Source organism: Canis aureus, chromosome 11 (assembly GCF_053574225.1).
Source record: "Canis aureus isolate CA01 chromosome 11, VMU_Caureus_v.1.0, whole genome shotgun sequence".
Taxonomy (NCBI): domain Eukaryota; kingdom Metazoa; phylum Chordata; class Mammalia; order Carnivora; family Canidae; genus Canis; species Canis aureus.
In genome coordinates, this window is record NC_135621.1 from 25951514 (window position 1) to 25964347 (window position 12834).

The 12834-nt window shown below is 40.4% G+C and overlaps 1 protein-coding gene across 3 annotated transcripts in view; it reads left to right on the plus strand.

Moving 5' to 3' along the window:
- The window catches only part of TCF20 (transcription factor 20), a 102976-nt gene that overhangs the window by 75485 nt on the left and 14657 nt on the right, over nucleotides 1-12834 (plus strand). For all 3 annotated transcript variants that reach the window (XM_077914253.1, XM_077914254.1, XM_077914255.1), the window contains one exon: nucleotides 12018-12111. In XM_077914253.1, the coding sequence (XP_077770379.1) occupies nucleotides 12018-12111 (94 nt within the window). The remainder of the gene's footprint in view (nucleotides 1-12017; nucleotides 12112-12834) is intronic.

Here is a 12834-nt window from a genome sequence, read left to right on the forward strand (position 1 = left end):
AATACATTTTATAATCTATTTCCCAAGATTACAATATCAGAAATGTCCGGTTTCTTAAAAATAACCTTATTTTCTTTAATAGTAAATGAAAATTTCACTATCTAAAAGATTGGGCTGTTGTTGCTTGTTCGAAAAACCTACCTTGATTGAGAAACCATGATTGAAGCCCCACCATGTGTCTTGTTTGTGTGGGGAGCAGTATTATGTGGACTTAACCTCCCCTAGGAATGAATATCGCCAAACTTGTAACAGCAGTGTAGTCAAAAACAAAGGACTTTTTTTAGCTATGCGGTGACTTTATTATATTATTTGCATTAGATGAGAATGGTAGTGTAACTAGTTTCTTCAGGTAAAAAACAAAAATCCAATTGGAAATGGTATTAGCCTACATATTGATTTGGGGGACAGAAGGGGAGAATAGAAACAGAAGACACTGTAGAGATAAGGTATTATATTCTGTCTGGCATCTGGCATATAGGAAATACTTTTCGAATGTTGGATAGTTGAGTGAACGAAGAGGATTAGCAGGCCATGTGGTATGAGACAGAATGTCAAGCTTGGGGTTCATCAGAGTGCTGGTACTTTTAGTTATGTGATCTCTAGCAGGCCATGTTGCTTCTTTCTGTTTCTGGAACCAGAAACAAGGTCACTGAGGACAGACCCAGCATCCCTTCTAGTTCCAGTGTCACTGATGATGCCAGGATTTGCCCAATAAAAAGTGAGTGAAATTGTGGATATTTACAGGAGGGAGAAATTTGTTGCATTAAAGAATATAAAAGGAAATTGTGATATTTTCGCAGGAAATGCGCCCCCCCCACTGGTCTATTATCACTGCTGTAACACATTACACAAACTTGGCTGGCTTTAAAGCACAAACTTGTTACCTTGTAGTTCTGTAGGTCTTGGGGCTATCACAGGTCTTCTGGGCTCAGACTGAAGTGTCAGCAGGGCTGATTTGATTTCTGGAGGCTCCAGGAATAATTTTCTTCTCTCATCCAACTTCTAAAGGCTGCCCGCATTCTTAGCTCGTGGCCCCTTCTTCCATCTTCAAAACCAGCAGTGTTGGCATCTCTGACCCTGCTCCCATCATCACATCTCCCTAGAGCCCTCAACTCCCACTACCTCTGGAAGGGTTTCTTTGCTTGCATGGGCTCATGTGACTAGATGGGGGCCACCTGGATAATCCAGCATACTCTCCCCGTCGCAGGTCCTTGACTTAGTCATATCTGCACAGTCCCTTTACCAAGTGAGGGGGCGGGTTCTGGGGTTGAGGTTAGGCATCTTTGACATTTTGCAGGGCAATTATTGCATCTCTGGGTCTTTTGTTTTTCTCACCTAAAAAATTGTAGAGTTGAAATTGAACCAATGGTTCTCAAATTGTGTCATGCATCAGAATTGCCTAGACACTTGTTACGGCACAGATTGAGAGGGGCTTTGAGAACTTGCACTTCTTTCTTCTTCTTCTTTCTTCTTTCTTCTTTCTTCTTCTTCTTCTTTCTTCTTTTACTGTGGTGAAATACACTTAACATGAAATTTACCATCTTAACCATTTTTTAAGTACAAAGTTCAGTAATAGTAATACATTCACATTGTTGTGCAACCATCAATCACCATCCTTCTCCAGAACCCTTTTCATCTTGCAAAACTGAAACTGTGTACCCATGTGCCACTCCCCATTCTCTCCTCCCAACTCCAGATCGCAGCAGCTAGTTGTGCCTTCTCTGTGATTTTAATTGTTCTTAGTACCTCATGTGAGTGGACTCATCCAGTGTTTGTCTTTTTCAGACTGGCTTCTTTCACATAGCGTAATGGTCTCAGGCTCCTCTGTGTGGTACCAGCTGGCCGAATTTCCTTCCTTTCCCTTGCACATATGTACCACATTTTGCTGATCTGGTCATCTATCAGTGGACACTTGAGTTGCTTCTACATCCTTGCTCTTGGGACTGCTTTGAACATGGGTGTGCAGATGAGACCCTGCTTTTGTTCCTGGGAACATACGATGTTTCAGGGAGCTCCCATCCTGTTTTCCTCCGTGGCTATACACTTTCCATTCACACCAACAGCGCCCAACGGTTCTAATCTCGCCACATCCTTGCCACACTTGTTTTGGAGTGTTTTTTTTGTAGTAACCGTTCTGTTGGGTATGAAGTGGTATCCCATTGTAGTTTTGATTTGCATTTCCCTAATGATGAGTGATGTTGAACATCCCTTCATGTGCTCATTTGGCCATTTGAATGTCTTCTTGAGAAGTGTCTATTCAGGGCCTGAAACTGTTTTGTTGAATTTTATTTATTATTCTGTGTATGATTTGCAAATATTTTCTCTCATTCTGTAAATTACCTTTTTACTCTGTCGATGGTATCTTTTGATGCACAAAATATTTTAATTTTCATCAAGTTCAGTTTGTTTCTTTTCTTTCTTTTTTTAAGATTTTATTTATTTATTTAACAGAGAGAGCGGGCACAAGTAGGCAGAGCTCTAGGCAGAGAGAGGAGGAAGCAGGTTCCCTGCAGAGCAGATAGCCTGATGTGGGCTTGATTCCAGGACTCTGGGATCTTGACCTGAGCCAAAGGCACTTAAACAACTGAGCCACCCAAGCGCCTCTCTTTTTTCTTTGTTATGTGGCTCTTGGGGGGTCATAATCCAAAAATCACCATTTTTGCCCTATGTTTTCTTCTAAGAGTTCTGTTGTTTGGTCCTATATTTAGTTTCTCGATCCATTTTAAGTTAATTTTTGCATATTGTGTTAGGAAGGGTTCAGTTTCATTCTTTGGCATGTACATATCTGATTTCCTGGCACCATTTGTTGAAGAGACTGTCCTTTCTACCATGGAAGAATGGTCTTGGCATCCTTGTCAAAAATCATTTGACTATATATGCAAGAGTTTACTTCTGGACTCTCTGTTCTATTCTCTTGGTCTTATATCCCTGTTTTTATGCCAGGACCACACTATTGATTACTGTAGCTTTGTAGTAAGTTTTGAAGTCGGGAAGTGTGAGTCTTCAGTTTTCTTCTTTTCCAAGATTATTTTGGCTCTTTGCAGTTACTTAAGACTCCAAATGAATATCAAGATAGGTGTTTCTATTTCTGTAAAAAATTTTTTAAAAAGTTACTGGAATTTTGATAGCAACTGCATCAAATATGTAGATCACTTTGGGTAGTATTTGTACTTTATTAATTATTTTAAGTCTTCTAATCCATGAAAATGGAATGGGTTTCTGTTTATTCATGTCTTTAATTTCTTTCAGCAGTGTTTTGTAGTTTTCATTGTACAAGTCTTTCATTTCCTTAATTCCTAAATATTTCATTCTTTTTGGTGCTATTGAAAATCAAAAGTATTTGTGTAATTTCCTTTTCAGATTGTTCATTGTGTATAGAAGTGCAACTGATATTTTGTTAACTGATTTTTATCTTGTTACTTTGCTGAATTCATTTATTACTTCTAACAGGTTTTTGGTGGACTCTTGAGGGATTTTCTACATCTCCCTACAAGATCATATCATCTGCAAACATTTTATCTCTTCCTTTACAGTTCGGACACTTCTTATTTCTCTTTTTCTTTCCTAATTGTTCTGACTGGAACTTCCCATAATATGTTGAGTGGAAGTGGTCAAAGTCAGCATCCTTACCTTGTTCCTCATCCTGAAGTGCTTTCCTCTTTCACCATTAGGTATGATAATCCCAGTGGATTTTTCACATATATCTTTTGTTATGTTGAGGTAGTTTCCTTCTATTCCTAGTTTGTTGAATGTTTTTATCATAAAAGAGTGTTGAATTTTGTCAGACCCTTTTTCTGCCTCAATTGAGATGACCATCTGGTTATTTCCTTCGTATTGTTGATGTAATGTATTACACTGAGCATTTTTCTTGTGTGGAACCATCCTTGATTCCAAGAATAAATCCCACTTGATCATGGCATGTAATCCTTTTAATATGCTGCTGAATTCTGTTGGCTAGGATTTATGTTGAGGATTCTTGTATCAATATTCATAAAGAATATTTGTAGGTTGTTTTTACTTGTAGTATCTTTGCCTAACTTTGGTATCAGGTAATGCTGGTCTCAGAATTATTATGAAAATGATCCCTCCTCTAATTTGAAGGGAAAGTTTCATAAGGATTGGTATTTGTTCAAATAGTTTCAGATGTTTGGTAGAATTCACCAGTGAAGCCATCAGGTCCAGGGCTCTTCTTTTGGGGGGAGATTTTTTTTACTACTATTGCAGTCTCCTTAGTATTTATAGATGTATTTAGGTATTTTGTTTTGTCATGATTTAATCTTGTGTTTCTGCAGATTGGCCCATGTCATCTAGATTATTCAATTTGTTGGTATACAATTGCTCATAGTACTCTCTTATAATCGCTTTTCTTTTCTTTTTTTTTTTTTTAAGATTTTATTTATTTGAGAGAGAGAGCATGCACAAGTGCATAATCAGGGAGTGGGACTGAGGGAGAGGAAGAGGGAGAAGCAGACTCCCCGCTGAGCAGGGAGCCTGATGCAGGCAGGGCTCTACCCCGGGACCCTGGGATTGTGACCTGAGTGGAAGGCAGACGTTTAACCAACTAAGCCACCCAGGTACCCCAATCCCTTTTATTTCTGTAGAATCAATAGGAATGCCCCCATTTTCATTTCTGATTCTAGTAATTTGAGTCATCTTTTTTTTTTTTTCTTAGTCCATCCAGCTTAAAGGTTTGTCAATTTTGTTGAACTTTGCAAAGAACCAACTTTTGGGTTCACTGATTTTTTTCTACTGTTTGCCTATTCTTGGTTTCATTTATCTCCATTAGAATCCTTTTTATTTCCTTCCTTCTGCTAGTTTTGTATTTAGTTTGTTCTTTTTTCTGTAGTTCCTTAAGTTGTAAAGTTAGGTTGTTTCTTTGAGATCCTTCCTAGTTTTAAGGCTTTAGAGCTATAAATTTCTCCCTTAGTGCAACTTTTATTGCATCCCAAAAGTTTTGGTATGTTGTAGTTCTGTTTTCATTCATCTCTAAATATTTTTTATCTCCCTTATGATTTCTTCTTTCATCCATTTTTTGTTTAAAAGTATGTTGTTGAGAGATGCCTGCATGGAGTAGTTGGTTAAGCATCCAACTCTTGGTTTCAGCTCAGGTCATGATCTCAGGGTTGTGAGATTAAGGCCCCCCTCCCCCATCAGGCTCCACACTTAGCACAGAATCTGCTTGAAACTCTCTTACTCTGCCCCTCGCCTCCTCACCTCCCCTCTACACGTACATGCATTTTCTCTCTCTCACTAATGAATAGGTAAATCTTTAAAAAAAAAAAAAAAGTAGGGGATCCCTGGGTGGCTCAGCGGTTTAGCGCCTGCCTTTGGCCCAGGGTGTGATCCTGGAGTCCCGGGATCAAGTCCCATGTCAGGCTCCCAGCATGGAGCCTGCTTCTCCCTCCTCCTGTGTCTCTACCTCTCTCTCTCTATGTTATAAATAAATCTTTAAAAAAAAAAAAAAAAGTATGTTTTAGTGCACCTGGGTGGCTTAGTTGATTGCTCAGTGAGGAGTCTCCTTGGGATTCTTTCTCTCCCTCTGCCTCCCCCCGCCCATCTCACACATGCTCTCTCTCAAATAAGTCTTATAAAAAATATGTTGTTTAATTCCATAATTTTGTGAATTTTCCACTTTTCCTTTGGTTACTCATTTCTAACTTATTGTAGCCAAAGAAGATATGTATGATATCTTTTTTTATTTTTATTTTTTTAAGATTTTATTTATTCATGAGAGACAGAGAGAGGCAGAGACATAGGCAGAGGAGAAGCAGTCCTGCAGTGGGGAGCCTGCTGCCAGACTCAATCCCAGGACCCCAGGAGCATCACCTGAGCTGAAGGCAGCCGCCTCAACCACTAAGCCACCCAGGTGCCCCTGTATGATATCTTTTTTAAATCTATTGCAGCTTAATTTGTGGCCTAACATGTGGTCAGTCCTGGAAGATGTCCCATGCACAATTGAAAGAATGTTTATTTTGTTGTTAGGTGGTATGTTCTGTATATGTTGATTAGATGAGTTGCTTTATAGTGTGAAATCAGTTTCCTTCTGTTTTTTTAATCCATAAAATCTATTTTGTCAGATAACTAAGCCACTCCTCTCTTGTTACTATTTGCATGGAATGTGTTTTTCCATCCTTTCACTTTGTCTATTTGTGTCTTTGTGTCTTATACATAACATATAGTTGAATCATAAGTTTGTATCCATTCTGCTAGTCTCTGTTTTTTGATTGGAGAGTTTAATCCATTTACATTTAAAGTAATTATGAGGGATGTCTGGGTGGCTCAGTTGGCTAAGTGTCTACCTTCAGCTCAGGTCATGATGCCCAGGGTCCTGGGATCAAGCCCTGCATCAGCCTCCCTGCTCCGTGGGGAATCTGCTTCTCTCTCTCTCTCCACACTCCACTCATGCTCTCTCTAGCTCTCTCAAATAAACAAAATCTTTTTAGAAAAAATAAAGTAACTATGATAATGAACACCTTCTGTCAGTTAGCTGTTTTGTTTCTAGATGTCTTATAACTTTTCTGTCCCTCATTTCCTGCATTACTGTCTTTTTCTGTTTGGTTTTTTATAGTGAAAAGTTTAAATTCCTTTCTCATTTTTTTCTATATATTTAATAGCTATTTTTTTAAGGTCACCATGGGGAATAGATGTAACATCTTAACATTATAACACTTGAATCAGAATTTGTACCAATTTCATTTCAATGACATACAAAACTCTGCTTCTTTGCGGGTCCAATCCTTTCAGGTGTTGATGTCACAAAATTACATCTTCATATGTTGTGTACCCCAAAACATAAACTAATAGCTTTTCAAATGTGTTGTTCTCTTAAGTTACGTAGAAAACAAAATTTGTAGTCACAAACCAAAGTTACGGTAATACCAGCTTTTAGACTAATAATTGGGTTGGTTGGTTTTTTTTGCTTTTGGTTTTTTAATTTAACTCTATTAGTCTCTTAAATCACAGAGAAAAGAAAAAATGCGTTTGTGAGCATTGCTATGGTAGTACTTGCTTTTCTAATTGCCCATGTGCTTACCTTTATTAAGATTTTTATTTCTCAAAAATAAATAAATAAATAAATAAATAAATAAATAAATAAATAAATAAATAAAAATTTTATTTCTCTGTACAGCTTCACTTTGCAGACTGCCTTGAGTGTATCTTACAGAGGAAGTCTAATGATTATGAACTCCTCAGCTTTTGTTTATTTGGCAGTGTCTTAATTTCTCCTTCATTGTTAAAGGATAACTTTGTCGGATGTAGGATTCTTGGTTAATTTTGTTTTTCTTTTAGCCCTTTGAATACATCACCCAAGGTTTCCGATGAGAAACCTAACAAGTAATCTTATAGAGAGGATTGCTTGTGACAAGTCAGTTCTCCCAACATTCTCTCTTTGACTTTTGAAAGTTTAGGTATGCTGTGTCTCACTGAATCTCTGAGTTCACCTTTCTTGGAATTCTTTAGGTTCTTGGATATTTATATTCATGTCTTTTATCAAATTTAGGAAGTGTTCAGCCATTCCAAAGTTGTCTCTGCCCCTTCCTCTCTCTTCTCTTTCTGAGATTCTCCCAGTACATATGTTGGTCTACTTAATGGTTTCACTTAGGCTCTGTTTACTTTTCTTTGGCCTTTTTTTTTCTTCTGTTTCTCACACAATAATTTCCACTGTCCTATCTTCAAGTACACTGATTCTTTCTCCAACTTGATCTAGTCTACCTTTGAATCCCTCTAATGAATTTTTTAATGTGTTACTATATTTTTCAGCTTTAAGAATTTCTTTTGGTATTTTTTAGGTTTTTTTTACTGATATTTTTATTTGTTCACACGTTGTTTTTAACTATCTCCATCTCTAATTCTGTGAGCATTTTTAAGATGGATCTTTTAAAGTCTTTGTTTAGGGGCACGTAAGTGGCTTAGTCGATTAAGAGGCTGCCTTAGGTTCAGGTCGTGATCCTGGGATCCTGGGATCAAGCCCTGCATCAGGCTCCTTGTGGGCTCCTTGCTCATCAGGGAACCTGCTTCTCCCTCTCTTTTGTGCTTGCACGTGCACTCTTTCTCTCAAATAAATAAATAAATAAAATCTTTTTAAAAAGTCTTTGTCTAGTGTACCTGCCCTTAGGTCTTTTCCAGGTAAGGTTTCTATTTATTTATTTATTTTGAATAGGCCATACGTTCCTGTCTCTATCTATGCCCTGTGAGTCTTTGTTAAACACTGGAAATTTGAATTTAACAAAGCGATAACTCTGGGCTCAGTTGACTCAGGTCTGGAGATAGAGCCCCCTGTCGAACTCAGTGTGAAGTCTGAGATTCTCTCCCTTCCCCTGCTCATGTGCATGTGCTCTCTCTCTTTCTCTTTCTCTCTCTGATGAATGAATGAATGAATGAATGAGTTAATGTGATAACTCTGAAAATCAGATTTACCTCTTCCTCAAGCTTTGCTTTTTGGGAGGTTGTTAATTGTTTGGGGTTTGCTTTTTGTTTTGTTTTGGGGTTTTTTGTTTTTGTTTTGTTTTTTTGTTTTTTTTTAGTGTTGTATGATATCTCTGTGCCTGGGATCAGCCTGAGGTGTCAACTTAAAGTCTTCCCAGGTCTTTTCTGAGCCTTTCCCTGGGAACACATGGGTCACTTTCTAATTGTACCCATATATGTAGTCTTTTTTTTTTTTAATAGTCTATTCTTTAACGTCTAGTTCTCAAAAGAGAAAAAAGCAAAAAATGATGGAGAGAGGGTGCCAGCCTTTTAAAAAAGAACTCTGGGAAGTCATTTCAGCTTAAGGGGGAGGGACTGGCTACTGTGGGCAGAGTTACAACAGTGGCTGCCTACCTATATATTTCTATGATCAGAAGTGATAATCAGCTGTCAGAACAGAGACCCCTCCGGGTACTTGGAGGACAGGGTTCTTTTTGCCCACCCTGGCTTCCACAAGCTGTGTGCAAGCTGCTTCAGGATGGCATGCCTAGCTGCCTGCCACTTGGCTGGGAGTGGGAGATGGATAGATGGATGCTACTGTGCTTCTAGGAGCTGAAATTGACCAGAATTAGCTGTAGTTTACCATCCAAGTCTTCCCCCTGGAAGTTGCACGCCTACAACAGACTCTGGAGTTCCAGAATAGTTGTGTCAGACAGATTCCTGCCAGTGCAGTTGTTGTCCAGGAGGGAGACAGATTCCCAGTGCTGCCTGTTCCACCATCTTTCCAAATTTCCATTTCTACCAAGTTCTGAGGTGATGCTGATGTTGCTGGTCCAACGATTACACTTTGAGAGTCACTGAACTAAATTCTTTAATGTCCTTTCCCTGAGGCCCGAGTATACCACACAGGGCTTTTCTCCTCTGTACATAAATTCATTGTGCTTTTTAACTGAAAAAAGCAAGCCTCATTTCATTGATGTAATTTCTTGGTGAGGGGTGAGTTTGCTTTCTTTATGCAAAAGTTGGGACCTGTGGTCTGTGGGCTGGCTCAAGGCAAGGAGTATTGAGAAGCCTTGCAGGGGACAGAGATACATGTTGAGGTAGGAAGGAAATGGACCTTGTTCAGATCCGAGCTTGGTGGTTTCTCTCTCCTGTCTGTAAACTCAGGTGATGACAAGGCCTGCTCTGCAGGTTGCTTTTCATGGGTGGTCTGTGTCACATTTACCGAGCACTTCTGGTCCAGCCACTGTCTTAAGCCTGGATTCACACATTGAACCCTCACAACATCTCTGTGAGGTAGATAGTACAATTAGTTAGTTAGGTTCATGTTTACAGGTTAAGGAAACAAAGGTTGGAAATTCGCCAAGAACACATATAGGAAGCAGTGGGAGCATTTACCAGGGAGTTATTTAGGTTCCAGAGCCTATACACTTGACCTTATACAGCAGTACCTCAACTAGTAGGTCCCTTCCTGTGTCAACCAGTATCTTTTTGACTGCAGGTTAAAAAATTTTTAAGTGATTTTTTTTTTTAATGTTCTCTCCCTTAACAGTTTGAAGATGGGGTGTCCTGGACCTGGCTAATGTGGTCCTCAGCCTTGCCACAGAGGGCCCAGGTTCCCTCTGTCCTGTCACTCTGCTCTCTTCAGCAGCTTGGGCTTTGTCTTCAGAGCTGTCCCCTCATGGTGATAAGAGGATTACAACAGATCTCGCCATCCCACCCTAATAGGCTGAGTGATCAGACAGCCTATTCCTGCCTCTTGTCCCTTTTGAGGAGGGGTGAAACTTGCCCAGAAGTTCTTTAACCTGCTGCCATTCCTGGAACGCTTGCTACACCCATTTGTAAACAGCCATCACTCATTGAGATTCACCCCCCAGGGTGGGGAAGGGTCTGGAGAGGAGCCCTGTAGAGAGCTGACTGGGCTGCTTTAGTAGGGAGGGCTATAGCAGGAACTGCTGCGGGTAAGCTCCTGACAGATCAGCCACAGATCCCTTCCGTTAACAGCCAGACCTTTGTTCTGAATGTGCTCTGTGGCACTGACAAAGGTAGGTACAGTCTGGGGCTACTCAGAATGCTGCCAACTGTCCTTAGGGTTTACTCTAAGCAAAGTAATCTGTTGTTTCTTGCCAAGATGTGAAGGCACATAGTAAACATGTACTAATTATCAGCACCCAGGTTGCTGGTCTTCTGAGAGGAAGGCAGAGCTCTTGAAGGACATGGCTCTACAGCCCTTCCCCTGCCCCATTCATCTTTGGAAGATGCCAGGGGTGGTCTGTTTGGATCAGCTCTGACCTGGAACAAGTACTTCCCCTCTGGTGCCTCAGGCACCTCATGTGTAGAGTGGGCAGGTTGTAGGACTGAATGATGGGGTTTGTGTCAGTGGCATACTGCGCCCCCCACTGCATGGTGATGAGCTCCCAGGCTGTGCTGTTGCTGGCACTAGTGTGGTTTTAACATCAGCATTAGTAAGCTTGATCCAGGTCCCTGTCGTCCTGTGCCTGCTGGTATGTGTTGGGGTGTCCTTCCATTCCTTGGCACCATCCAGGTGAGCTTCACGAAGCTCACTGGACACGGTATTCTGACTGCTGCCAATCTGCTAACCACATTGACTCCTGATGGGCTGCCACCTGGGGTGTGCCTTCAGATGAGAAAAGGGGAGAGAAGAACACCCTTCAGTCACTTTGTCCCAAGGAAAATGCAGGCCTATGTGGGGAGGCCTTCTTCTCCACAAGTACAACTGCTATGGGAGTGGGTTCATGTTATTTTCCTAGAATCAAGAACAAGCATCTGTATCATTCAGGTAGCCTCATCTGGGTGTGTGCCTTGGCCACCAGAAGAGTCTGCGTCCGTCCTTAGTTGGGCCAATTTGGTTGAATTTTATAAATAATGATTATTGTTGCTAGGTCACATGTTGTATGCCAACAGGATTGAGTGATCACAGGGATGATAGAGATGTGCCCCACTTTAAGAAAACCTGCCCATATAAGAAGGAGCATCTCCATTACAAAATAATGTCTCACTTAGCCAGAAACTTGTGGCAGGTTTCCTAGTGCATTTAAAATAGGATTGGTGTATAAAAATACCATTTGCACACAGGAGCCCATCTTTTTTGAAAAAGAGAAATATACTTGTATTGGGCATTTGGGATAAGTAGAATAAAAATAAAATCTTACAAATACAAGAACTAGAAACCAAACTCCACTTTTAATTCTAAAAGGTTTATATATAACTCTACTATCTTACCCTCTTCTCCTACCCCAGACTTCCACAGCAGAAATAAACAGGCATTTTCAGATGCGGGAAGAATGAGGAAAGGACGGGCAAGCATGTGTGTGGGCAGGTGGACAACAGGAGCACCAGAGACAAGTCTGTGTGCCCCACCCCACCCCACCGCCTTGTTCTATTTGATCTATTTGCGGACATTTGTGAGGCCTGGCCCAACATGTTCCTGCTGGATCCTTTGCATGGTGCAGTCAGTGAGTGGTGGTTAGCAACTGACCAGCCCATCCTCCCACCATGGACCTGTAACCACAGAGAGATGGGGCTTAGGGAAGACCTGGGGGAGAGGGTTGAATCTGGGGTGCTGACATGCCAGATTTCTTTCTTTTCAGAAATGTTCCCATTGCCAGGAGGCAGGTGCCACCTTGGGCTGTTACAACAAAGGCTGCTCCTTCCGATACCACTACCCGTGTGCCATTGACGCAGGTAAGATGGGACCACAGCCCTTGTCAGAGCCTCTGAAGGCTGGGACGGACACTGATTCTCTGACTTCTTACCTTTCTTTGTAGTTTTTTTCTGTCTCTTCTGACCCTGTTCTGTTTGTAAATTCTTAAAGGAATGCAGAGAGGATAATAAAAGAGTGAAACAGAATCATAATAAGTTTTATTCACATAATTCACACATGATTTGCTATTTATTTGCTATTCAGTGGTTTTTAGTATATTCACAGGGTTGTGCAACCATCATCACAGTCAATTTTAGGATATTTTCACCACCTCGTAAATTCCTACCCATTAGTGGTCACTCCCCCCTGCCACCCACCCCAGCCCCTGGCAAACACTGATTTACTTTCTATCTTGATGGATTTGCCTATTCTGGACATTTCATGTAAGTGGAATCATACAATATGTGCTCTTTATGACAACGTCTTCACTTAGTGTTGTGTTTTTCCCGGTTTCTCCATGTTGCGATGTGTATCAATACTTCATCTTTATTGCCAAACAATGTCTTAAGGATAAGCCACATTTTACTTATCGTTCATCAATTGATATACGTTTAGATGATTTTCCACTTTTTTATTATTATGGGAAAAGTTGCTGTGAACACTCACAAGTCTACATAGACAATATCTTCAATTGTCTTAGATGTAACCTAGGAGTGGAATTACTGAATCATATGGTAGTACCTCTACATTTAACCTTTGGAAGG